Source organism: Sorex araneus, chromosome 2, assembly GCF_027595985.1.
Source record: "Sorex araneus isolate mSorAra2 chromosome 2, mSorAra2.pri, whole genome shotgun sequence".
NCBI lineage: Eukaryota > Metazoa > Chordata > Mammalia > Eulipotyphla > Soricidae > Sorex > Sorex araneus.
In genome coordinates, this window is record NC_073303.1 from 346,624,038 (window position 1) to 346,651,663 (window position 27,626).

The following is a 27,626-nucleotide window of genomic DNA, read 5'->3' on the forward strand; positions in this document are numbered from 1 at the left end:
GGTTTTGAGGTGCTGACTGTGATGAGTTCTGACTCACCAAGAACCGGCACTTAGACAAGGCTTTAGGCATGGGAGTCACTGGAAGCTACCTCTGAGAAAGGTGACAGTGCCCAAAAAACTGTCCTTAGTTTGAAGAAAGCATTGGAATAGTGGCCATGGGGTTTGGACAGAGATGATTGTCCCCAGGCAGGCCAGTGGTAGCCAGGACTCAGAGAGAGGGCAGGTGAGCAACAAGTACTCAGATGGAAGATGCTGGAAGGAAAGTACGTTGAGAGATGGGGCTTTCAGCCCGGGTGTGTGAGGTGAAGGGTCTGAAACATAAGGGGTCTCTCAGAGACCAGGAGGTATGAGCGCAACAGTCCTTACCCTGGGGCTAGTGCGATGTTGGGGACAGGGAGCGTATTTGCCTGCACACAGCTGACCCAGGTTCAATCCCCAGCATCCCTTGAGCACTGCTAGGAGTCATTCATGAGAACAGAACCAGGAGTAATCTCTGAGCATTGCCAAGTGAGGCTTAACCCCCACTCCTCACATAAGACAAATGAACAAACAAACAAACAAAAAACTGTCCTTAGCTTGAAGAAAGCATTGGAATAGAATCCCACCAAGGTGCCTCATGCTCGCTCGCTCCCTGGGAAAAAGCAGTGCACAGCTCTACTTCTTGACTGCCTATTCTTGTTCAGTGTGTTTCTGACCCAGGAAGCTGCTCTGTACTATTTGTTGTCTACTTTATACACTACTAAATTAAGTCCGAGAGTTTATTAATCACTTTGTCTTTGCAGTTTTTCCCACTATTACAGCCTTCAGCTTTGAAGGTCCATGTGATGGCATTACAGCTGTGTGATGTCATTATTGAGCCCAGGAAGCCACCGAGGCTGGATGCATTGCTGCTCTTGCCTTCGTCACTTACCTTGCCAGCTTTTGTTCTGTGATCATGAAAACAGAATTATCACAATTCAAATTTATATATTATTTACATTATGATAGTATATTTTATCATTTTTTCTATTTTGCCTCTTGATATCTGAATTCTTTGACCATAACCCACTATATACTTATACTGTATCACTGTCACTGTCACTGTCATCCCGATGCTCATCAATTTGCTCAAGCGGACACCATTAACGTCTCTATTGTGAGACTTGTTGTTACTGTTTTTGGCATATCAAATACGCCATGGGGAGCTTGCCAGGCTCTGCCGTGCAGGCAGGATACTCTCAGTAGCTTGCTGGGCTCTCCAAGAGGGACGGAGGAATCGAACCCAGGTCAGTCATGTGCAAGACAAACGCCCTACCTGCTGTGCTATCGCTCCAGCCCTGGATATGATTAATGTGAAAAAATTATATATACCAACAAGTATGCCCAAAGAAAAGAGTTTCATTATTTTTCTTTGTTAAGTAGGTGTTACCCCCCAGATTTGCTTTCTTCAGAAAGCAGCTTCGTGGTAACATTTTGTAAACATTCCCCAACATCTTCAGATATTTTCTGCTGTATTAAGGTTCAATGATTTTGTTCTGTACTGAGATACATATTTCATTCCACTTTTTAGGCTACTATTGACATGTTTTAGATACCCAATTGTTCTCAAAAAGAAACTCTCTTGTTAACAAAGATAAGGAGCCCTTTTTGAATAATAGCTGCATTTTTGTCAGTATCTCCTTGCAGCAATGGATCACTCTAGGACCCCTTTCCCTTGATTTGGAAGCAACACTTGCTTCTCTGATGTCCTAGGGAAACAGGACCAATGAAAGCACCCCTCCAGGCAATGAGCCACTTTTAAAAAATACAACTGGACATCATTGTAAACTTAGACATTTACCTCTTTTTCCTAAAAACATTAGTGTGTTCAATATTAATAAATATGGAGTAAAATAGACCAAGCAGGAAAGAACTGGAGAAATAGTGTACAAAATTAAGTCAAGACAGTCAAGACAAGGGCATTATAAATGAATCCATCTCCATATCTCCTATTACAGCTTCATTTATAGGACTCTGTCTTAGAAACAAGGAGTATAACATTAATTTTCACAAAATTAAAACTTGAGTTCTGCCAAAACAAAAGAAGAAAATCAGAACTATCTGCAAAGACTCTCAGGATCCAGGAGAAACTAAATGCTCCGTGAAAGCAGACTTTAAAACCTTCAGTTTTGAAAAAGACACTTTCTGAGTGGTAAAGTGCTAAGTTCTTCCTTTTGAAAAGAAAAGTTGCAAGAGTGTATGAACCATTCATGTTCGGGTGTTCAAATGAAATAAGCCAGGGGCTGGACTGATAGCACAGTGGGTAGAGCGTTTGCCTTGCACGCGGCCGACACAGGTTTGATTCCCAGCATCCCATATGGTCCCTCGAGCACTGCCAGGAATAATTCCTGAGTGCATGAGCCAGGAGTAACTCCTGTATGATCCAAAAAGCAAAAAAACAAAAACAAAAAACCTCAAATGAAATAAGCCAACCGTAAGCACAACACAAGCAAGTCTGTGGCTCTGGGAAGCAGGGAGAAGCCGAGCTCCTTGTCCTCCCATCTCTGCCATGACATCACCATCGTAGAGGCCTTTTGAGAAGTGGAGGTTGAAGGATATAAGTGGGTGTTCGTAGGACAATTAAAGAATGACCCCGAGAAGATAGAGAATAACTTTTCAGTATCTGTATTGTAAGCCACAATGCCCAAAAGGAGAGAGTGAGAGTGTGTGAGGGAGAGAGAAAGAGAGAGAGACACAGACAGACAGTCAGAGACAGAAACAGAGACACAGAGAGACAGAGACACGGAGAGACAAAAGAAAAGTGACTGCCATAGAGGCAGGCTTGGAGGGTTTGAGGCGTGATGGGAGGGAAACTGGGGACACTGGTGCTGGGAAATGTACACTGATGGAGAGATGGGCTTTGGAACACTATGACTGAAACCTAATCAAAAACAACTTTGTAAGGGTCTATCTCACAGTGATTCAATTGAAAAATCTAGTTAGAAAAAATAAAAAGGACTGAAGCGATAGCATAGCAGATAGGGCGTTTGCCCTGTACTCGGCCAACCCGGGTTCAATTCCTCCATCCCTCTTGGAGAGCCCGGCAAGCTACTGAGAGTATCCCGCCCTCACAGCAGAGCCTGGAAAGCTATCCAGAGCATATTTGATATGCCAAAAACAGTAACAACAAGTCTCACAATGGAGATGTTACTGGTGCCTGCTCGAGCAAATCGATGAATGATGGATGAGAATGCTACAGTGCTACAGAAAAAAAAAAAATGCCCCTGAGCGACCATATCTGGGCGGAGAGACCTTGAACCCTTTTCTGTGCCTGAGTGAGGGTGAAGTCCCACCTCACTGGGCATGAGCAGTGAATAGAATAAATAACCATGGGCTCATGCTTCAGGAATGTCAGGCCTAGGTTCTTTCTTCACCACCCCCTTCCCTATGGACATGTTGAGGAAAACCTGAAGGGCTGGTCGGGGTACCTTCAGCATCGATTTCATTCTCTTTTCCACTTATTCCACTTATAACAGTGTCGTAGTCTACTGAGAAAGACAATTGCCTGCCTGTCAAGTCTTACAGATTACTGTCAAGCGCCCCTACAAGAGTTGGGCTTGTCTAATTGTCCCAGCATAGTCTTTTGAACTTCCTCGAAAACTGAAAGCCCAAATATAAATACCAAAACCCCCTTTTGTAATTACTGGATTATAAAGGGTGATAAAGGATACACCTTGAAATTTTATTTTACTTTTTGGGGGCCTTACCTGTACATGACAAAACATTTAGAGGTGTTATACTGTAAAAGCAAAGCTTTCTCCTACCAAGTTATTTTCCCTAGAATCAAATACTTCTAGCAATTTCTAATGGATTGTTGAACTGTCTATGTAAACCTAACCATGTTTAATGTCATTTCATAAATTGTGACACATTCCACAAACTACTCTGCATCTTGTTTTGTCACTTAAATCTGCCTCTTGGTTGTTTCCATAGCATCTCAAGCTTCCACTCATGGATGTGTACTTTTCAATGTGTACTTTTCAATAATACTTTTTCTTCTGGATGCTTCTTTGTATACCTAATCCCATACAGATGAATCCATTTTCTACTTCAAATAAGGCTGCAATTATTGTATATGTGTGTTATCTCTAGAATAAGTTTCTAAAAATAGATTTAGGAAATTATGATAATTATGAATTAAAATTTTCTGTCCACTTTGGACAAGTTTTTCTTCATTAAGATTGTGCCAGCTTTAGTTGTCAGCTTCTGTGAATGAAGAGTTTATTTTCCCATACTCCTTAACCTCTGGGTTTATTGAATTCTTCAGTCACTTATCACCCAGTAGTGAAGACTTGTACATTGTTAAAAAAATTGTGACAGAGTGGGGGCTGGAGCAATAGCATAGCAGGTAGGGCATTTGCCTTGCACGAGGCCGACCCGGGTTCGATTCCCAGCATCCCATATGGTTCCCTGAGCACCGCAAGGGGTAATTCCTGAGTACAGAGCCAGGAGTGACCCCTGTGCATCGCCGGGTGTGACCCAAAAAGCAAAAAAAAAATTGTGACAGAGTATTTTCATGCATTGAGGACCCCCTCAAATTCCCATTTCTGTGAGTTTTTGGCTTATGATCATTGAGTTCTCTTATTGTAGTAGGGAGTTTCTTTATAAACCGATAAGAGCACCAAGTATTTTTATTCATTGATCTGATACTTTGTTGGTGGTGTTTCTACCAGGCAGAAAAAAAATGGAAATTTTATGGGTTAACATTTATCTTTTCAGTAGTTGCAAGTTTCATAGTTCAGGTTTAATCTCTCTGAAAGTTATTTTTGGCCTATGGTGTGAGACAGACATCCAATTTAAAATTTCTTGTTTCAGTATTATTTATGAAACAATCCATCATTTCCCAAAGAATTTGCTGTATACCAATAGGAATGCAAATTTATGTGTTTCTGTTGCCTTAGACTTCTAAGAACAGAACAGTTGCCTTAGAATCACCTTCTCTCCCCTCCTACTCTGGGACTTCTCTCTGAAACTGGCAGCCTACATACAGGTCAGGAGCTGTCTTTCCTCCCAGCTCTTGTCATTACCCTTTGGTTGCAGTCTTTGGATGAGACAGTGTCATGCACTTCTTTGAGCAGTTCTTTTATTTTTGTCACCTGTTTTTGGTTTTTTTTTGTGGAGTTTTATATGGTGACTAATAGTGTTGGGTTAAAGAGCGTGGAGAAATTGGCAGAAGGTGTGACCAAAGAACTCAGGTCTGATCTGCTTAGTGTTAGTCTCTTCTCCCAGCTCAAACTCTGCATTGTAGGGTTCTAGTTCCTAAGGAGAGTAGCTCCTCCCTCAGAATTAAGCCTGTTTCCATGCAGCCCCTGCCTCTTTGAACTTGCAGCAGTTGTTACCTACTTCACAGACCAGTTGGCTGCTGCCCTGAGTATAATTTGCTCATACCTGCATCTTTCTCTTTGGTATGGGTTGCACGTCTACTTTGGCTTTTATTGTTTCTTGTCTTTACTAGTATCTACAAGTGCCTCGAGGGTCTGCTGTCTAGTATACAAGTCACTGCTGTTTCCAGGCAGATGATCCATGTGCTTTTCTGGATCCCAAATACTTACTTGCTGTGTTCCATCACTTCCTCTACACAATGCTTTTTAAAAACGGTAATGGAACAAAGGGCCCCATTGGCTAACAGAGCTCTAGTTTTAAAAGTTTTCACTGGTTGCTCAAAGTGGGTTAAAATAGAAAAAAAACGAACAAACATTACCGATGACATCCTGAATCTCATGTAAAATAGGATAAAAAGCATTTCCTTTCTATTTGAGCACAATTAATGGTGCCCTGTCCACAACTGCCAACAGGAAATAAAAGGTGCCAAGGCTGACTAATTCTCGGCTGTTCAAACAAAGATGCTTCGCTCTCCTTGTGCCATGCATCAGGGAGATTTCCTCCTTGCCTGCTGCTAGTTCCTGATAGCAATCTGGTTACAGACAATAAGTCCCTGTAAGGCAAAATATGGTTCTGATTAATTAATTGTGTTACATCCAAAGTGCACAAGAGGAGAAGTGCTGACTACAGTGTGGGTCTGGCAGCTTCATGAGACAACTCTAGGCATTGGTGGGCCTGGAATTGGTGTCAGCCCTCTGCCCTGTAAGGAGACCCTGGGTACTGAACAGGCACTACAAATTCCTTCTCCCACATGTTTGGATCTGGCCCCTCTCCATTCCTATTATCAGTGATGAAGTTCAAGTCTCTACCATACCTGAGCCATGTATTGCAGCATAAATGCAATGTATTCTTGTATCCTTTCTGAAATACAGATCTGAGAAGGTAACTAACTTCCTGTGTCAATACTTTGAATGACTCCAACTGTCCATCAGCTAAGCCTGACCTGGTGAATATCACCCATAGAACTTCATCTTTGGATTTCACAAGTATTTCCCAGCTTTGTTACCCATCAAACTTCCCCATCCTGCCCATACCTGAACTCCATAGAATGCAACTATGAACATCCCAGGCTCATCTGAAGCCTGTTCCTCCATAGGCGCTGTCTTTTGTGTACCCTCTCCTTTCTTCATTCACTTGATTTCTTCATATCCTGTGAGAACATTGTACATGATACTTAGAATGCGGTGAGAACTGTAGCAAGGGCATGCAAACAAGAAAAGTAATGGCCGGTGGAATGCCCACCATCTTTACAACTATTCATTGCTATGGGCTGAGCTGATATGCCCTCACCACTGTTCCTGAAACAGTACATCATGGCTGGATTCCAGATTTCACTGAATACACGACTTTTGTACTATCATTGTAGAAAAACTACAGAAAGAAAACAAGTGTATGTGGGGGGAGGAGGGGAATGCTTCTTCATAAAATTAATTTCTGAGTCCCTAATGTTTGTACCCCTGTCCTCTTTCTCCTTTGCTTTCTTCAAAGTCCACAAGTGAGTAAATAAGTTTACTTATAACAGAAGAGGCTGCCTACAGTCTATTACCACCCAGACACTGGGTGCATTTTGCAAATTATACTATGTAATAGATCTACTCATATATTGGTATAGCTAAAGAAATAGAGACATATGGATAGAACTTCCTCCTTCCCTTTTTGTCACACTCTATTTCTTGTCCAGTGCCAGTGCCTATAGTTGATGACAAATAGAAACCTGTCCATGGGGAGCTGTGACACGCATATTACATTCTCATATGTTCCATTCAGCAAGTATTTGTTGAGAGACTCGTGATGTACCAACCCTGTACTTGATTAGTGCTGGATTCTATTAGATCCCATCCCTCACTTCCCAGTGGCAGAAACATATGCCTATAGAAAATAATGTCTTTACTTTATTATTGTGAACAATAAAACTTGACAGAAGAGCTAAAGAAAGAGAGGGGGGTCATCAACAGGGGAGCTATCTTGGGTTTACCCTCTTCATGAGGATCACTTCTGATAAGTGGCATGGGAAACTGAGTCACAGCCACAGGTCCTCAATGTTGTAGTTTGGATTTGACTGGTTAAGGTAGTGGGTGGGGAGAGGGATAATAAGAAAATAGAATGAGTTCACATATTTTTTTCAAATCTTATCCTAGAGAGCTGGATGAAGTTTATTTGGGAGAAATTTGGTGTTTATAGAAGAGTTATATATGTGTATATGTATATATATGTGTATATATATATATATATATATATATAAGATTTCCCTGGAATTGAAAGCAATAAAAATGGGGTTTGGTATGCTTGGAAACTGTGGAACATAGGCATACTGACGGCAATCAGAATTTTTGGAAACTGGCCTGTAATGGTTTCGTTCAGATGCCAAGTGCAAGCAAATCTGGAGCAGTGACAGGAGAGTCTGACCTCCTTCTGGTTGGAGGACTCTCTTGGTCTTGGACAGAAGGGTGGAAAGTAGGAGGGAATGGGCAGGAACTGCTTTATGCCTGATAAGGACCTTATTCTGGATAAGGACCGGAAGAAGGGTCAGTGTCCAGGCCAGTGTGGGATCTGAAGGAATGGTTCATGCTCTACCCATGAACCGGCTCCGGCAACCCTACTCTCAGTCATGCTCTGCATGAGCCCTGCTCCTCCCTCTCAGTTTACATGGAAGCAGTTGGTGATGGGCTTGATAAAGTCAAAGGAAGCCTGGGCTTCCCTTAGTGATGGTACATGTCCCCAGGATGGCAGTGCCAATGTCAGCGACAAGGTGCTTAATCTTTGAGGTAGACTCAGTGACACTCCTTTCATCCCGAGAGCTGGGATGTGCTGCCTTTCCCAAAGTGGGGGGTAGTGCCCCATCTCTGGGAGACTGGAATGATCCAGTGTATCTAGTAATAGCCTCCATCCAACTGGTGGTGGCACTGTTTGTTCACTTGATGAAGGTAAATTTACGAGAGCTCTGCTGAGTAATTTTTTTTTTCTGAAAAGGGTTGGGGTGAGGGTGCTGGCAAACCAAGTTCTTGGAAGTCTCTTCAAGGAAAACATTTTCTGGGAAAGCAAATGTCTCTTGTTGCAAGACAACACAGAGACATATTCCCTCCTGTGATTATTAGGCCCTATGATCCCTATTTTCATAGCTAGGGTAGATAATCTCATGGCTCGACATAGTTTAAATTGCCATTTCATTAGTGTTTTTAATTTCTAAATTTTCATGATAAACTACCTGTGTATTAGCTGCTAACATCAAATATGAGATATTTTTCAACTTTGGCTTTTGTTGGCATATAATCAGAGATCCTATTTTGTTTTTGTTTCTTTCAAGTAAAAATACTGAAAGAATTTTTTCTTTCACAAATAGGAATTAACTTAAACTTACCAATTCCGAGCAGATACTTTAAAGTAGTTTATACTATATACCTGATTACCCTGAACTGCATATGTTCTAACAGATGTATACATCAGTGAAGGCATTACCATAGTAGAATAGTAGAATAGCACATGTCCATCCCTCCAGCATTGTCTCATGTTCTTTGTGAGTATAACTGCCCCTCTTCATCCCAAACTACCCTCAGATGACTTCCTGTCAGTATAAGTAACTTTGCATTTTTAGAGTTTTATGTAAATGTAATGGTGCACTCTGCACTTTTGGAGAGGGGTATCTTCTTTCAGTGAGCATAATTGTTATGAGATTTATTTTGTTGTAGATTTTGAAACCATTTCTTCATATTTCTGAGAACTATTCCATTATATGAATACTACACAATCCGTGTTTACCTCTTGATGGACATTTAAGTTGTTTCAATTTTTGACTATGAACATTTTCATTTAAGTCTTTATATGGAACTGCGTTTTCATTTCTCTTTAGAGAAATATGTAGAAACAAAATATTGGGTCATTTGGAAGGTGCATGTTTAGCTTTTAAAGAATCACTGAATGGTCTTCCAAAATGATTGCGCATTAGAGTGATGCGGGCCTCACAGAATGAGATGAAACATTCCCTCATATTCAGTTTTCTGCCAGACCTTGGTTAACACTGGGGTTCTAGCCTAGCAAGGTAGTAAAAGGCAAAGCTCTCTGCAGCCTTCTGCCCACTGTCTTGTCCTCTCAGATTGGTTGGTCAAGTAGCTCCAGGAGTGGCTCCCTGGTTCCCTTAGTCTCCCTTGGGAGCTCTCATGCACAAATAAAAACCAATGAAAGTTCTCTGCTATTTCCCAAGTGGAACTTCTCAGTTCTCAGTTTGTTCTTCTCCAAAAGGGAGAATAAGGCTTAGTGCTAGAGGCTGTAGGGATTAAAGAACCATCTTGTGTAAAATAATTGGCGCCCTATACTATTCCCATAAATGTTAACTATTATTACCAGTCACATTTCAGTGAAACGACTTCTTGGTCCAGACATACCAGTGAAGGAGACTTTATCCAGATGGGTTTTCTGGGAGACCCTGGGTCCTGGCACAGCTATGCCTGAGCATTGAATTCCTCTCACTCGTAATGTAGCATCTGCCACCTGCATTCCTATTTGGCTTCACTCAGCTGCATCTGACATCAGCTTTGCTGGTCCATTCCTCCTGGCACGACGTCTCTTGGCTGACCTAGTTGATCCTCAAATTGGGAAGGTCCAAGGCAATGCCAGCTTACTCTGGCCCCTTAGGCTTGAAACTATAGGCACCTATTTCAAACCTAACCTTGAGTACTGAAGTGCAAGTCCCCTACCACATACAAATTGAATCCCCCTGTCTAAATTGCTAGCCAGTGGCCAGATGCTGTTCTGAGAAAATTCAACATAAGCTTTCATTCCAGCCTTATGGCACCTCGTGCATGGGAGTTTTTTCATCTCCATTTACAAACTAGTAAAGTGAGGCTGAGAGAGGCTGGGCGACTGACTACACTCACCTTTTGTTACTCCAAGTGCTCCTTCCCTCCCACTTTAGCTGGCTTTCAGACTGTCCAAGTTTAAACAGCATAGCGACTTCTAATTGCTGGGGAGATTTTCCTGGAAAACTTAATGTGAAGCATAAAAATTTGTTCAGGATTCCTTTATAAAGAGAGGAATTTACTGTACTAGCTGAATGTTGCTGCCCAGTGTGTTGTTGTTGTTTGTTGTTGTTGTTGTTGTTAGGGGATGCAGCTAGGAGGGTGCAGCTCTTAAGCTGTTCTCAGAGGGCCAGTGGCCACTTACACTCTGGGCCTTACTCTTTGAAATGGACGCCTCACTGCTGGGCTAGTGATGTGGTACTACTCAGACACAGGGTATTGATTGAATTCCTCATTTGGAGGAAAAACAATCCTTAAAAAAATCATTTTGTCTAGAGAACATTAGTTTTGTTTGTGTTTAAACTCTGGAACTGCATAACTTTTGATGCTTAGGTAGCTTGGGGCTTCAAAGTTATTTGATATTAAATATGAGCTGTTTACCCAAGAAGGAGTTTTGATTTTTAAGAAAATGTAAAATGACTTTGAAAATATATTGAAGGTTTACAGACAATTATAGATAATTGCAGAAAAATCACAGAGTAATGGAGAACATTATGTATAAAATTGAAGTCTTCATTTCTTTGATTTTTCGAGAGATGGCCATGATCGTAGATTTGGTATTTACCACTTCCATATATATTTTACCAAATATAAATGTATCCTTGAATCTTTGTTTTTCATATATTTAAACTTCATGGTAATGACAGCATAATGTTCATATTATTATCATATTTCACCACATGATTAGCATGGACTTTATGCCAATTTTATGCCAATTGTTTTGCAAAAATTAGGGGTTCAACCATTATGTGACTCTTAAAACATTCTGCCAGTATTATTTAAAAACAGGCTGAAATGATTATGCAATGGTGACAACTGTCTGCTGAGATATGGCAAAGGACTTTTTAACTATTCATATATTGTCTTTTAAGAATCATCCATGTCAAAATCTCTTCAACAAATGGTGATAGGAAAACTGGATAGCTACATGCAAAACATTGAAATTGGGTCCATAACTCACATGATATGAAGAAGTTAACTTAAAGTGGATTAAAGACCAAGATTAGGTCAGAGTGTATAAAATACAGTGAGGAAAATATAGGAAAAACTTTTCTGAATATGGACTAGAGAATACCTTAATGATTTTATTCCGTTGGAAAAGATAACAAAAAAAGTGGGATTCCACCAAGTTAAAGATTTTTTTTTTGTATTGGGAGGACCACACATAGCTGTGCTCAGGGCTTACTCCTGGCTCTGTGCTCAGGCATCACTTCTGTTTGTGCCCAGGGGACCACATGTGGTACTGGAGATCAAACCTACGTAAAGTATGTGTAAAGCTTTACCTGTTCTGTTGCTCTGGTCCAAAATAAAAGTTATATTACAAAAGAAACACAGTCTAAAATAAGAAGATATAGAGTTGAAGAATGTATTTTCACACCTCACACCAGATAACGGGTTAATATCCAAGATTTATAAAATATTGAAAAAGTTTAATACCACCACCACCAAAAACTCCCACTAACCCCACCAAGAGCTTTGTGGTTAGGAAGATAGACCTATAAAATCAGTTCTTGACATTTACTTATGAGCATTGTAGCAGGATTCATAGTGAGTTCTTATGTATTTCATAAGAAAATATTTTATCTAATTTGTACATTATCATTAGTTATAGAAGGTTGAACAAATATAGCGTATCCATGACAATTTATATAAGTCACTGCAAAGAGATGCTGTATATTATATTAGACTGCACATAACAGGAAATTAAAAACCCAGTAGCTTAAGTAAAGATAGAAGTTATACAAGATGGTCTGGACTTTACATAGAAGATAAATAAAATTTTTCATAGAAAATAAATAAAATTTTATGTGTAAGTGTACAGGACAAGTATTGTAGCTTAGAATACTTAGAATATGTTTATGGTTCTGTCTTCTCTGTAACTGTCAGCAATGGGATTTCCTACTTACCTCAGCATCGCCAAGCGAGAATATGAGGTTCCATGCCTTCTCTAGGGACAATGATTATTGGGTGTCTGATAGAATGCATGTGATATAAGAGTCACCTCTTTCCCCTGTGCCTGAGTTTTGTATTCCCCACCAGGCATAGTTTCACTGAATTAGAGCATAATTTTACCTAATTTGTAGTACTAAAATTAGGTAAATAACTTCTAAAATCACTTCTAAAATTAAAAATCACTTCTAAAATCACTTCTAAAATTAAAAATCCAGAAATACTTGGATTTTTAATTTTAGAAGTGAAAAGCTTTTGTTAAGTACAGCACCAATAATAGAATGATATGTTTAGTTTTCTAGAAAGGCATCAGACTCTTATCATATACTCCTTTCCCATATAGCACCTTTATTCTCTTTGTAAGTTTTTGATCTTTTTTTTTTTTTCTTTTGAGGGCCCTACCCGGCAGTGCTCAGAGCTTATTCCTGGCTCTGTACTCAGGGATCACTCCTGGTAATGCTCAGGAAACCATATGAAGTGCTGGGGCTAGAATGCTGGTCTGCCACATGCTAGGAAAATGCCCTTCCTGCTTTATTATTGCTCCAGTCCCTAGTCCCTTTACTTTTTATGGTTGCCTAATTTTCCCTTCTCCCATCGACTTTCCTGATAACATTTCCTCTGAAACCCTCACTGAGGCCTCTCACAGAAAATCATCTCTGTTTTGCCACCATGGGTAGTCAGTGCTGAAGAGTAACCAAAATCATGGAATGTCCTTTGAGCATGCTATGTTGGATGTGCCCACACATTGCATGAAGTGTACTGAATTCTCTATCTTTTCTGATCAACTGTCATTCCAAGCCTTGTTGTAAAATGACGAAGTTATTTGGAGATGTTATGTTGAGAAGTTTGTGTATGACAAAGTATCTTTAGAGGCTTAATGCAATATTTATTCCAGGTCATCAGAGTCTTACCATAGACCATTAAAAAATATGTGGCATGGGTGTGCGTTATAGACGTACAGATGTGGATAGCTATACCCATACATATGGGGTAGGGGAAAGAAGTGAGGAAAGAAATGTATTTAGGTGCTTTCCCTGAACCTGAATGGCTTTGGGTAAAAACAGCTCCATTATTTTAATTATTTTTTTTAAAAAAATTTATATTGAATCACCATGAGATACTCAGTTACAAAGTTGTTCATGATTGGGTTTCAGTCATACAATGTTCCATCACGTACCCTTTTCCAGTGTCCCATTTCCGACCAATGATGTCCTCATTTTCCCTCCTTCCCTCTCTAAATCTGTCTCTATGGCAGGCACTTCTCTCTTTCCCTCCCTCCCTCTCACTCTCTCTCACTTTGTCTTGATCTCTCTCTCTCTTGCTCTCCTTCTCTCTCTCCCTCTCTCCCCCCATTCCTCCCCCCTTCCCTCCTCCCTCCCACTTTTGGAGAATAGCCCCATTACTGATGACTGTTTATGTGCCTGGCATCATGCTTGCTATTTTGTATACATTAGTACCTGCTGGTGCTCCAAGCACTTGAAACTGGTGACTTACCTTTATTTACAGATGAAGATCCTGAAATAGAGCTATGAGACACTGTCATTTCCCCCCATGCTACACGGGAACTAGCACAGCCTCAGTTCTAAGCAGGAGCTTATGGATTCCTATTTCAGCCCTGGTAATCACTCGCCAAGCTACTAAGGAAATCAACTCGTTGTATCTTTAGGTCATCACCAAGTGGTCTTCTCACATCATCCTTTAGGCAGCACCAAGAGTCCTTGGCAGCTGAGAGAGAGCGACGGCGACAGGAGAGAGAAGAGCGGCTGCAGAGAATAGAACGGGAAGAAAGAAACAAGTTCAAGTAAGTGCATTTTAACCCTTGAACATCACAAATTGAAAAATCAGAGCGTGGGGCTTCATCAGTCTCGGTGATGGGTCTCGGTGTTCGGGAGTTAGAAAGTAATGTGTCTGCTTCAGATTCCGTCTCTCTCTTCCAGGAAGAGCAAGAAATAAGTGAAATAGGGTACATCTGGTTTGTTCTGGAGTCGTTCTCTCTAACCATATGGCAGGAAGCACAGGCAGCTAAATGCAATTAAGGACTTGTGTATTCTTAGGCCTTCCGTTATCTAAAATGGTCTTGTCCAGGCCTTCCTGAAGACAGTGAACTTAATTGTCTTAACTTAATTTGCTACTTCCCCCGAAAGCTACTCATGTTTTATTCTATTTTATTGGATGCCTGGGGGGGAAATAAAAGAACTTTCCCACTTTCTGGTTAGCTGCTTCTCTCTGGAACAATCTGTAGTGCATATATTTAGAAATAATCTCTCATCCTCTGTGGAGAAAAAGGCCTGTGCTGACTACCATCCCATTTCCCTAAACTCGTCTTCCTGGTCTCTGTCTAGCTCGGAGAATATGTTGCTGGGTGTGACCCATTCCAGATTCAGGCCTTGGCTTCCCACCCCTGCTGCATCCAGGGGCCCATGTTCTCCTTCATCCTGTCCACCTCCTTCCATTCCTTTCCTGGGCTTTATGGAATAAAACACTTTCTATCTCTTTCCCCATTTCCTTCTGTCTACTGTCACTCCACTTTTCCCTTCCCCTTTCTGCCCCTTGCTTTTTCCTTCCCCTTCTCTTCTTTCCCTTACTCATCTATCTCACCCTCTCTACTATAGCCTCTACACTTTTTTCTTCTTTTCCTTTCTCACCTCATGTCCACTTTCATTTCCTCAGGACAGTTTCTTTGGCAAACAATATTTCCATTAAGTCCTGCAAAGAATGTGAACTATTGTCAGTGAGAGTTTATGGGCTCAATAACAGTTTTTGAGGAAGCAGGAAAAATATGTAGAATTTTTAAATGGTCAAAAACTCTGAGCTTTAGCTCTGAAGATACCTTAACTGTGCTTCAATCCTACATGTAAGCACAAGCTTTGAGTCTGTAGGAGAAATGCTAACCCTTGCTTTTGTGAATAGGGTTTATGGGCTGCAGGAAGCAAACCAGCACTTTCCCTTGGTCATGATTATGTGGCAGGTCCTCAGCTGTCAGACCACTACCAAATAATACCACCACGATATGCGCCATTTCTCAAGCAGAGAATATAACTGAGACACACGGAAAATTTCAAGTCTAGCCTGTACACCTAAAGATTTTGATTGAAAACCTTTTCCAACATGGTACTGATTTTTTTCTCACTTGTTTTTGTTTGGAGCCCACACCCTGTGGGCTTACTACTGGCTCTGTAGTCAGTAGTCACTCCTGGCAGGTGTCAGAAGACCGTATGTGGTGTAGGGATTGAACCCAATTGCCTGTGTGCCAAACAAATGCCCCACCTGCTATGCTATCTCTCCGCCCCACAGTATTAGTTCTAAGGAAAATGGAGTTGGCATACTCCTTTTTGTCTCTTCCACTGCATTGCTGAATGCAGTCATAAACCATGGAGAGAATGCCTGAGGAGGGAGAGAGGGGGCTGGGGAAGAAGATTAGTCTTCGCATTTACACCAAACAGTGAATGTTTAATAGCTTCTCCACTTAAAAGCTATCCGGCCTATATGCAGAGGCAGGTGGAAGCATGTCCCTAATGTGTTCTGACCAATCAAAGATATCTTGCTCGCTTGCTCGCTCACTCGCTTGCTTTCTCTCACTCTCCCCTCTCTCTCTTTCTGTCTCTTTCTCTCTCTCTCTTTACCACTCTCTCTCTCTCTCTCTCTCTCTCTCTCTCTCTCTCTCTCTCTCTCTCTTTCTATCTCAGGGATTAGCAAAAGGAAATCTTAAGGGCCAGACTGAAGAAATGTCCTGTGGCTTTACATTTTTGTCTTCTTGATGACCCCAAGCTCCCCACTGTATTGTTACTGGGATGGGGGTGGTGTCCACACAGCAGCTTCGGACTCTGAGGGGGACGAATCCTTCCTCTGGTCAGAATAGCCAGGAACCAGTGCCACAAGGAAATCATTTTCCTTTCTGTATTCTTCCGCTGCAAAGCTCTAAATGCGGATGGGATTATCCGAGTACGTACTAGATCAAGAGAAATGAAGCCCAAGATTTCTGGCTGAAGACAAGAAAGGGAGATATAAGGGCACCCAGCAATGAGAGAAAGTCACATAGGATACAAACTCCAGAGAGCATGCCTGAGCTTCTTGCTGGTTTGTGCACAGGAAGCTCCAACTCTAAACAGCATAGCTGAGGCTTTGCGAACAAGGCTAGCATGGAACACCACTTAGGCCCACCACACTGGGGAATATGCACAAGGGCCTGATGTGAATCGCACTAAAAATATTTGAAGACCAGTTTGAGAGCCAATTTGTATTGGAACCATTATCAGAAGGTAGTCAGAATTTTCAGGTTGAACCGAATCTAGTTGATTGTTTAAAAGGCTGTTTCTGTTCTTTACAGAATATAAATAAGATCCAGAATCTCAGTGAAAACTTTAAAATGTAGAGAATGCCATCCAAAATTAGCTTATAATACTGAGTACCATTAAAATCTTAAAGGAAAATAAATGTACATTAATTATAAAAGGTCTTAGTAGGGACTATAATCAAAGACTTTAAAGCTGTTATTACAAATGTGAATGTAAAAGGAATAATATACATATATGAAGCTGTGTGCTTGTAGATCTAATTGTGAGAAAGAGGATCAGAGCTGACTGAACCGTCTTTAAGAACATCCTCCTAGCTATACTGTTCTATCTTGATCCTGAACCTTCCATTTGTCATTTAAGAGCACTCATAGACCCTGGAAAATTAACTGTTCTCCAGAAAGGAACCCTGATAATCTCCACAGATTATATACTATTATTAATTCTCTAAAATTAATATGCTATATTAAACATGTACTATATGCATACATGTTTATATTATGACTTCTTGAGGTCCAGTGTGGAAAAGCCCAGTGTCATTATTTTTAGGAAAATAAACATTCTGCTGAGAAGTGACTGACCACACAGCCTAACATGAATTGGGCTGGGATATTACCATTAGCAACAGAAGAACAAGATTAATATGGGACGAAATTGAGCATGTCATGGGTGCTTACAAACAAAAGTGCAGAAAGCGAGAGTGTTCAGTGATTTCTGTGTAAAATCTGAATGTTAGAGATGCAGAGAAAGAATCCTGGACTTTGTCAGCAGTGTCCAAGCTGGAGCACAACACAAAATGGCTAAGGCACTTGAACCTGAGTGAATGTTGTAGAGTATGACTGGATGTTAATCACCTCTAAAAGCTATGGCCTAAAGTTGCTTTGGTTTACTTACTGTTTAACCTTTTGAATATTTCTTTTCCCCAGCCCCCAAATATAGTTTCCCTGCAGAGTGACTCTGAGTGGCTCTGAGGGAAGTCAGGAATTCTGTGTTTTCAATCATCCCTGTGATTTTATAGAAAATTTATTAAATTCAGTACCCTTAAAGCACAGCATTTGTTATTAAAAAAAAACATTCAGCTACTGATTCTCCACTCCTGAAACAATCATGGGTGTTCGTGATAGTCGGTTGATACATTGGCAGTGTTACGAGCATCTAATTCTGTTACTTCTCATTTTGTCCCACATATTTCCATTAGCCGAGAGTATTTAGACAAAAGAGAGGAGCAAAGGCAAGCACGAGAAGAAAGGTTGGTATTCCTTGTCTTACCCGTTGTGACTAATAGCATGGGGCTTCACTTTTGAACCCACCAGGCAGGGAGACTGTACTCATTGCACACCTGTACTTATAACACCTATGACTGTGGCATTTGGGAGAAGAGAGTGTCTTGGTTTCCTAAGTTTTCCGGAATCATACAGATTTATTATTGAGTGGCATCATGAGTGTGAAATACATTTGTGTGGTCTTCCAAACGTCTTTTCAAAAGAGCACATTAGTTTAACTTCCTGAGCCTGCGTCACCCCAACTAACCCGATCATGCACTTGCAGGTCACTTGTTCATCATTCCTTCAACAAATAGTTGAGCCAGGCACTGCCCGGGCTGCCAGAAGGGGCTTAAATTCTCACTGGATGTGTATGACCACATATCTGTCTCCCTACTAACTCTACCCCGTTCCAAAACTGGGGCACACTCATGCCTGATTCCTAGTCCTGTGACCCCACCCTCACCCCCCAGCCCCCATAGGAGGGAAAGAGTGACTGAATGAGCTTCGTTTGAAATAGTTAAGATGAAAATGAGTTTGTTAATTTCTATGGAATGGTGTGCATAATCCCTTTACAATATACAAAGTTAGATCCTGGATTCAGTGTCCGATACAGGTAGGTAAAAATTAACTGTTTGGGGAAGTAAAGCAACAAGAGACTGATGTTTACCCCGTAGACCCTGTAGTTATGCCTTCTACCACCAGGTGGCGTTACCGCATGGCGAGATGGCAAGGATGATTTCACAGAGCCTGTTTGGAACCTCACAATCTCTGAACCATGCCAGTAAAAAAGAGGAATTGTGCTAATTTTTTTTTTTTAGACACCATCAGCTAAATCGATTAGGACAGTCTGAGACAGGGAAGAACCCAGACAGCCTGTGTTCAATTAAAAAATTAGATGCTTAGGTCAGCCTCATAAACAAAACTATGGCATTGCTTTCATTTCAATGTTCTGTTACATTATTGCCATCCTAATAACTACTTGTGGCCAGCAGTGAAGGATGCTGGTAAAGAAACAAAGAAATGTCTATTCTTTCAGGAGCGCCTGGTTTTGACATTAGAAGACATGACATATACCTTTACTGAAAAATGCTGTTGACTTCTCAGGCTAAAGAAATCAAACTTTATCTCATTTTTAAAACTTTTTTCCAGATTCTGTACTTTTTGAAAAAAAACATTAATAACGTGACTGTCTGGTTATGTGTACACAGGCAAGACTTGAGAGGTCTTGGGGAGATGTTAAGATGCTATGAATTGACTCAGATTGATCTCGGCATTTTCCAAACCGTCAAAGGAAGACTACCTCTTTGGGGTATTATGTGCTCCTCTATTTGGCCAAAGCAGAACATCACTTATTTTTAAATACTCGTGCAAAGGCATTTGCCACTCTTTTCTCTTATTCTGCTCTTGGCCCAACTCCCATGCCACTGTCCCCTCTGGCCACCTCAGTTGTTACAGAGACAGTTTAGCCATGACCTCAACACTAGACCCTTTCCTAAAGCCCAGAGGCATGGAAAGTGGCCAGGAATTTTCCTCTGGTTTGGACCATTCACTTTTCTTTGTTACTTTGCATCTTGAATTTCCTGGTGAAGATGGAAGCAGGAAGATACACTCTCATCCCTGTTCTGGATACTTCTGGGGGTTCCTAGTAAGCCCGAAAAAGATTTCCAAGTAGACTGGAGCTGGAAATGGAAAGGGAAACTCATGGAGGTCAGAGGTGGAGAGAGAAGCAGACAAAAGAAAAAAGACTCCAGCCAGCTCTGTGAGATAAACCCAAGCACCTTTACTGGGTCCCAGGTCCCTTTCTTATTATAAAAACTTAGAAAAGAGCCCAGAGTTCCAATCGAGAGTATTGAGAACCCCCCCCCCCCCATTCTAATGCACCAAGATGAGGGTGGAATGGCCATCCAGACACAATTGGCATTATTTTGATTTATTTTGTCATCTTGTGCCATGCTTTTATACTTTTTTATTGACAATGATAGAATACATTTCTGTTGGACTGCTACTTCTAATTTGTCTAAATATTAAAAGAAAGACTTCTATAATTTTTTGCAGCAATATTCATGATGTTTTTAAGATTAGTAAGAAATTATATCAAAGTTGGAGATACTTTTGGGTTGAGGGCAAGGTGAGTGGACATACTTTCCATAAAGCAAGGGGTTGCAGTGGGCCGATGGGGGGGGGCGGGGGCTTGTAGGAATACAAGGGAAAGGTGGGCACTGGGCTAAGGTCTTAGAAAGTGTGCAGGGAAAACTGATGTGTAAAGCAGTCTGTGGACATGTGTGGGGACAGGGTAGAACTTCAAAGAACCAGGTCTAGGCAGAAGGATGGCAGGGAAAAGCATCCTAAGTGAGGCTAATCTCAGTGGGTCCGGGTTTGTATAGTGCCCCATGAGAAGAGAATGAGCCTGCGTAGGATCTCAGGGCTACACAGTACCCAGCTGCCACCATCCCCCTGATGGGCGCTGAGGCTGGTTAGTCTTGCAAAGGTTGGTTGGTCTGCCCCTCCCGCTGAACTGTGAGCTGGAGGGTTGGGGTGTCCTTGTTTATTATTAAATCTCTAGCACCTACTGCAGTTCTTAGCACCTGACAGCACTTGACAAATGTTCAATAAACAATGAAAAGATGGATGAGTGTACAAATGACTCTGGACTGAGATGGGATACATGGGGAGGTTTAGAGGAAGGTGGCAGGGGTGAACCCCCTTCTCTTGGCACTGTGTTCGGCAGAGAGAAAATGTAGTGCTTGGTACACAGGTGGACTCACACAGTCTGGGAGACGAGAGTATCACAAGGCAACAGAGGACACATGAGAGTCATTGTGTGAGCTGAAAGGCTCCTCAGTTCCAGGTGGCACCGAGAGTCCCTCTGTCAGGGAAGGTGACGCCACAGGTCCAGCTCCCACTGCTGGAGGCTGACGTGGGGCAGAGCAGCCTGCTGGGCCTGCAGAGTCAGAGGCCAGGTGGCTGCCACTCTCACCGCTCGCTGCAGACAGCATTGCTGGGCTCCCGGCAGTGCGATGTCGGGTATAAGGTGCTGGGCTTGAACCAGCCTCTAGCCGGTAAGCACCAGCCTGTGGAGCTGTCTCCAGGCTCTGCTATTGCTTTTTAAGGACATTTTGGTGGCTCTTGACAGCCAGGCCTCCTAGCAACTGCCACTTAAATTTTTTTTCATTGTAGTAAAATATATAAAACATTTAATGTTGACCATTTTAACCAGAGTGCAGCATGCAATTAAGTCCATTCATAGTGCCATCTACCCGTTTCCAGACCTTTGTCAGTAGCAGTGAAATTTCCTACGCCTCACAGTGTCCAGACCTCTCCTCGGCCGGCTGTATCAGCTGAACATCCTCAGGGCCATTCTGTTCATATCAAAGCCCCAACTCTTCGCAGGCATCATGGACCCTTGCAAAGGGGGGGGGGGCACAAAGATAGGACCTTGGAGTCCTGTTCACCCAGACTGGAATGAGCTGCCCCAGCTCGATGGGCAGGACCCTTTGGCTGCCCTGGCAAGGGCTGTGGAGAGGCCACGCCAGGGCTGAACCTGCAGCAATGAAGTTCACAAGCAGCTTGTCCTGCCGGGACACCCTCTGCCTCTGCCAGCACCACCTCCCCGAGTGCTCTGTGTTTGAGCCCTGTCTCCTGCCCAGGGGCCCCTCTTGGGGAGTCGGCAGGTCCTGTACACTTCCCCCGAGCCCCCTCCCCTCCTCACTGAAGGACTCTGGGGGGAGCCTGTGCTCACAGACGCCATCGGGGTCTCTGAGCATTCCTGACTTGGGCTTACCAAGCTTTACCACCATCTTCCCTACAATATGTGTCTTTTTTTTTTAATTGACCCATTATCTAATTTTGTTTATTTTATTGACTCACCATGAGATTTGATTACAAACTTTCATGATTAAGTTTCAGTCATAAAATAATCGAGCACCCATCCTTCCACGAGTGCACAATTTTCCACCACCAAAGTTTCCAGTATCCCTTGCACCACCCCCACTCCCTCTCGCCCCCTGCCTCTGTAGCAGGTATATTCCGTCTTACTCTACTTTTGGGCATTGTGGCAATTGTTGTTGCAATATAATTAATAAGAGGCCACCATATTTAGTCCTTAGTCTACTTTCAGCACGCATCTCCTGTCCCGAGTGACCCCTCCAACCACCATCTACTCTATGGTCCCTTCTCCATCCCAACTGCCTTTTCCTCTAGCGCATGAGGCCGGCTTCCAAGCCATGGAGCGATCGTCCTGGTCCTTATCTCTACTGTCCTAAGGTGTTAGTCTCCTATTATGTTACTTTATATTCCACAAATGAGTGCAGTCATTCTATGTCTGTCCCTCTCTCTGACTACAATATGTTTTTGATGGGACTTTGAGTGGTACCCTCAGGATCACGCATTCTTCCAAGATCTCTGCCTTTTCCACAGTCAGGTGGTTTCTGCCTGCTGATCTGAATGAAGTTTACAAATGCCTTCTTTTTTGAGACCCTCCTAGCTTTGGAGGGAGGATGTTGTTGGCAAGGAAAGTCCAGACTGTCTAAAGCCCCCTTTTCCCTCTGTGGAGGGGAACCTAGTGTCAGAGGACCACAGAGGTAGACCTGTAAGCAGATTCTGGGAAAAGTAGGCCCACTCGGGAGAAAGTGATATTGTCCAGGTGCCTTTGACCCCTGGGTCTCCTGGGCAGTACCTTGACCTCTGCCCTTGTTGGGGGGGGGGGCGCGCTTTGTAGGTTTCCTGCTGCAAGCTCAGCTGCCTGCTGAGTGCTGACAAACACATGATTCCAAGGGAAAGAACTGAGGCTGGTAATCTTTCTATTCTCAAAAATCCTATTATCTGCTTGTTGAAAACAGACATCCACATATGCAAAGCTGCCTGGCCATGGCGGGCAGTAAATGTAAAATGCCATCCTAGTTGAATGGGCTACATATCCGACATGAGTTCAGAGGCAAGGCCAAGATCACTTCCAGCTGCAGTGGTCAGGACAGGCCCCGCTGCGGGCGATGTGCCTGCAAGCCGGGCATCCAGGGCAGACTGCAGGAGGGGTGACCGTGTGAGGGGTGGGGAGCCCCGCTTACCTGCAGGATGGCTGGAGGAAGAAGTGCATGCTTTCACAGACACAGGGGGTGCAAAGGTTCCCTTCCTCTCCATGTGCACTGCCTGCCCTATCTGCACGGATGGGGAGTGCTCTGTGGGTTGGGGGGAGCATTGGGGGTCGGCCCACCGGGGGGAATGAAGCTGTGTTTCCTGATGGATGTGAGTGAGGGTCTTGAATGAGCTGTTTCGAAGTTTAGCGGAGGGTAAAACAATCAGAGACCTGCTACAGCTGAATTCATAAATTTATTTCTGAACAAATAATGGTGGGTAAAATTAGCAGACATCTGGAAGAGGCACATATTTCAAAGTTATTTTGGTCTGATCTATAAAGCGCACTATGAGGAATATGATTGGTAGCTGGTCTTAATAAACAGTTAGTGGCCTCTGCCTGCCTGAAATGCAAAACAGATGTATCTTTGTTCTTTTAAACTGACTTTGATGAATAAACTATATGTGACGTCAGGTTCGAGCTATTGGATGTCTGAGTCCTACTCAGAAATATTTTAGAATATAAAAAAGTTTCCATGGTCGACACTGAGAGAACAAAGTGAATTCCAGCCGCATTGCTGCTCGCATTGAAGCAGGTTCAGAAATTCAGAGAGGGCTTCGTCCAACAGTTCCTTTTGGTATTTGGGGGGCATAGTTTCTCTGTGCACCGAGGAACCCTCCCATCTCACAGCTGTGAGCTCTGAAGACGTGTGGTTCTCAGCTGTCACTGCTGGGCTTTTTGATGGTCATTATTGCTGCTTTGCTTATTTGTACAAATGCTTCCTAAACGCACAGAATAGGATTCTGCAGCAGGACCCAGTGTCTGGAGACTGTGATGTTGCCATTTCCCCCAATTTGTTTGGTTATGAATGATGCGGGATTTTTAATCATTAGCATCTTGGCTTTGCTGGATGTTTTTGGCAGACTGGCCCTCCAGCCAGCCCTGCGCTGTGCTCTGTGCATCAGGAAACCAGCTCACTCTGCAGGTGTTTCATCCATAAACAAGCATCAGCCACGGGCTCCTCTTTCTTTTTACGGAAACCCTTTGGAATTTCACTTTCAGATACAAGTACTTGGAGCAGTTGGCAGCTGAGGCCCACGAGAAGGAGCTGAGGAGCCGGAGTGCGAGCCAGGGCAGAGCTGACCTCTCCTTGGACCTGACCTCCACTGCAGCCCCTGCTGCTTGCACCCCTCTGAGCCAAAGCCCTTCATCTCCTGACTCCCAGGAGGCTCCTGGGGTCTCCTCCTCCTCGTCCCCAGGAGCACTGCAGCATCCGCAAGGTAAGTTGGGAGAGCAGGGTGGGGAGCAGAGTGACAACTGCTGGGTTTATTAACACCCGGCAGGCTGCTTCTGGGCACTGGGAGCTGTCCTTGTGCAAAGCAACACCGGAAGCCCCAGAGGGGGAGCCGAGACTGACCCGGGCCGCCGTGGGTGATGTAGTTTGTCTTCAGAGGCTCTTCTATACAAACAAAACTGTTTATGAACCTGACCGGCATAAACTCACTGGAAAGGGAGAATACTGAGAATAAGACGTTCATTGACACTTTCACCCTAAATCACACCAAATTAGTATTCTCTAATTTGGCTTTTATTTATTTATTTATTTATTTATTCATTCGACCAGTCCAATAAAGTGACTGCTTTTCAGTGTTCTTTCCCCCTGAGAATTGTTGGTCTGGTTTAAGTTAAACCAATAGAGAAGAGGGGTGGGGGGACGTGAGGCAAAGCAAGCAGAGAAAAAAAAATGAACGTGAACCTGGTGAAAACAGAAGTTAATATTGAAGAAGAAAATCGCTGGAAATAGTAAAGATAACCGGCACGTGGTTTGGGGTGTGGGTGTAGATGTTCCTGTACAGACAGATTGTCTCTCGCTGTAGAAATTCCCTGTCATCTTTGCTTTATTTGGAGAAAAACAGCAATTCTGTGCACTGCAGCCTGGGAGTGTCAGCTGGTTTTCTGCTTGCTTTACAAACTGTTGGTTGGGTTTCTTTCTCATGAACAGAAAGGATGGCTCCTGGGTGCAGGGGCCTGACAATGCATGTTGACTAACCCTGCCACTCGCTCTGTTTGTTTAAGCCAGTGTTATGGTTTGCGACTTACTGTAGACTAAGCCAACCAAGGACAACAGAGACACTCCGTGTTTAACTCTCGGAGGGCTAGCTAAATCTGGTGTAAAGTGTAATTTAAACAAGGCAGGACTCCACGACCCCAGCAGAACTGGATGTAACCAAGCCATCTGCTCTGTCCAATTCTTTGCTGGCTCCCCGAGCCCAGGGCTCACTCCCCAGGAGGGGGCTGCTTTCCTTTCCACCACGGCTTCCCTTCACATCCAGTTCCTGTGGTCCCTGAGCCAGGGAAGATGGTCCCAAGCAGATGGCTCGGTCAGAGTTGAGTAATGTTGCTCTTAAAATATTAAAATTCTGAAAAGTGGAAAAACAGACTGCTCGTCTGCAGTCCCAGTGCTTCCCACAGGCTGCACTGCTGTACCTGGAGGTGGCATTTCCAGAGGCAGTATGAGAAATATGGTCTTTCGAAGCTGTGCCTCCGTGCTCCATCCCGGGACCTTTCACTGTAAGAGCTGTTCCTCCTACATTTCTATAGAATGGTTGTCTAAACTATGAAATTCAGAACAGCCCCAAGCTGAGAGGCAATTGCCAGCATCTATAAATATTTTTCCTCTCCTTGCATTTTTTAATCTACTTGATGCTTGCTTATGGCAAAAGGACAGTTTGTCAAGTTTGTGTTGTTGTTGTTGTTGTTGTAGCCAGTCAAGCTTGAGGCCTTTCTCTCCACTTCCCAAATAAAAGCAGAGTGTTGGAAACTTTAATCAGAACACAGCAGATTATTATTTTGGATATATATAAAATGCACTTGGAAAGAAGAAGTGATTTCAGTATCTTTCAGAAAGACAAATAACAAATGTTGTTTTCTCTGCTGAGAAGAGAGGAATAGAGACAGTGTTTGAAATGCAAATGATAAGCTATATGTGAAAAATGAACAGTGGCCTTGAATTTAGACATAATTGCAAATTAATCAAATTGTGTGGTATGTCTGCTTTCCCTAAAAAAAAAAAAAATCAAGATCAATGTCTCTCGGAATCTAGAAAATGTGCCTATTGCATGTTAAGCAACTATCATCCTCATCAGTTGGAACCAGCCAAGTATTCTAAACCAAGTATTGTCATCATAGATAACTGAATTATGCACTTGGAAATTATAAGCAAATAAGAAGCAATGCAGCAAGTGGGTGGGCTCCAAAGAACAGCTGAGACTTCCTTCTGATTTGAGGGCCTTGGCCCCAGTGGTGGAATGCCAGCCAGTAGGACAGAAAGGTTAGTCTTGGTTAGTCTGCTTCTCTTCTTTGGAAACTTTCTGCTAGCTTCCAAGTCGTACACTGTTTTTTTTTTAAGCAGACCCCATTGTCCAATGTTCAAAGTATCTTTTTTTGCTTATCCCTAACATTTGCAGTATTCCAACAGCTGGAGGAAGAATAAACCCTATAATTGCCCATGCAGATGTTCTGTGCAGAGCACCTGGTGCTGCATGGTCCACACGTGCCAGCCTAGACTCACATTTTTATTCCCCTCAGGGAAGAAAAGGATAATAATCTTTTTTTTGATCCTGTGTGCCCAGTCCCCGCCCCCCAAAGGAAGCTATTTAATCTCTTGTCATGAAGCTAAGGACAATGCTATTCTCATTTACAGTGGCTCACAGAGAGGGGAGACTGGCTTCAGATCTTGTTGATACACCCTGAGAGTAGAATTCTGGGTCTTGACTCTCACCCCAGCCACCCCTCTGGGCGTCGTGGTACCAGTTTCTGTGGACTCACAGTAATGCTACTCCTTTACTTATCTTCTCCGCAGCATCTATAAAAATTGAGGCTGATATTCAGAGCTACATGTTTACCTCCCAAATGGATGAATATTTGGTATTACTGGTAGGCCACACCTGCTGGTGCTCAGGGGTGATTCCAGATTTGGGGTAGCTGCTGGAAGTGCTTGGGGGACCATAGGTAGTGCTGGGGATTCTATCTAGGGCTGGTGGGATACTAGGTAAGTACCTTAACTCCCATATTTTTTCTCTCAGACCCCAAATATTTGATACTTACTTTTATATAACCTTAAGATTATAGATCATTTGCCTACATTCTGGGGAACTTTGAATAGCAGGAGATATGAAAACATTAAGCATGTCTTTACCTCTCCTTACGCTTACAAAATTTATCTTGAAAGAAGGAAGATAATGATTAGAAAAAAAAACTAATATACACACAAGCTGCCCCCCTCCACACATACACACACACGCCAACAATAGCATCCTAAGCCATCTAGAGAGAGATCTTTCAGCCCAAACTTTTCCCAACTAAATCTGCTGTAACTTTTGCATAAAATACACCACTACCCCCAACACCAAGTCAGTCTGTGTTTGAATTATTTTCCATCTGGCCCTTTTGTGGCTCATAGCAGATGTTTGTCCCAAGACTGCCTAGACTTGGTGGTGATGGTCTGAATATTTTTCCTCTCTGCAAAGCTTAGGCCCACATGAGCAACATCCATGTACATGTGTGCTCATTTGCACGGGTTGGTAATTAATGGAGACTGTCAGCTCAAGTGTAGATGAACAGGGAATGGCCTCTC

At 42.8% G+C, this 27,626-nt stretch overlaps 1 protein-coding gene across 12 annotated transcripts in view; it reads left to right on the forward strand.

The window, feature by feature from the left end:
* Positions 1-27,626, forward strand: part of FHOD3 (formin homology 2 domain containing 3) — a 450,025-nt gene that overhangs the window by 344,081 nt on the left and 78,318 nt on the right. For 8 of the 12 annotated variants that reach the window (XM_055127826.1, XM_055127828.1, XM_055127827.1 and 5 more), the window contains 3 exons: positions 14,029-14,163; positions 17,853-17,903; positions 24,053-24,270. In XM_055127826.1, the coding sequence (XP_054983801.1) occupies positions 14,029-14,163; positions 17,853-17,903; positions 24,053-24,270 (404 nt within the window). The remainder of the gene's footprint in view (positions 1-14,028; positions 14,164-17,852; positions 17,904-24,052; positions 24,271-27,626) is intronic. The other 4 variants (XM_055127830.1, XM_004606084.2, XM_055127829.1 and 1 more) reach the window with 3 other exon arrangements.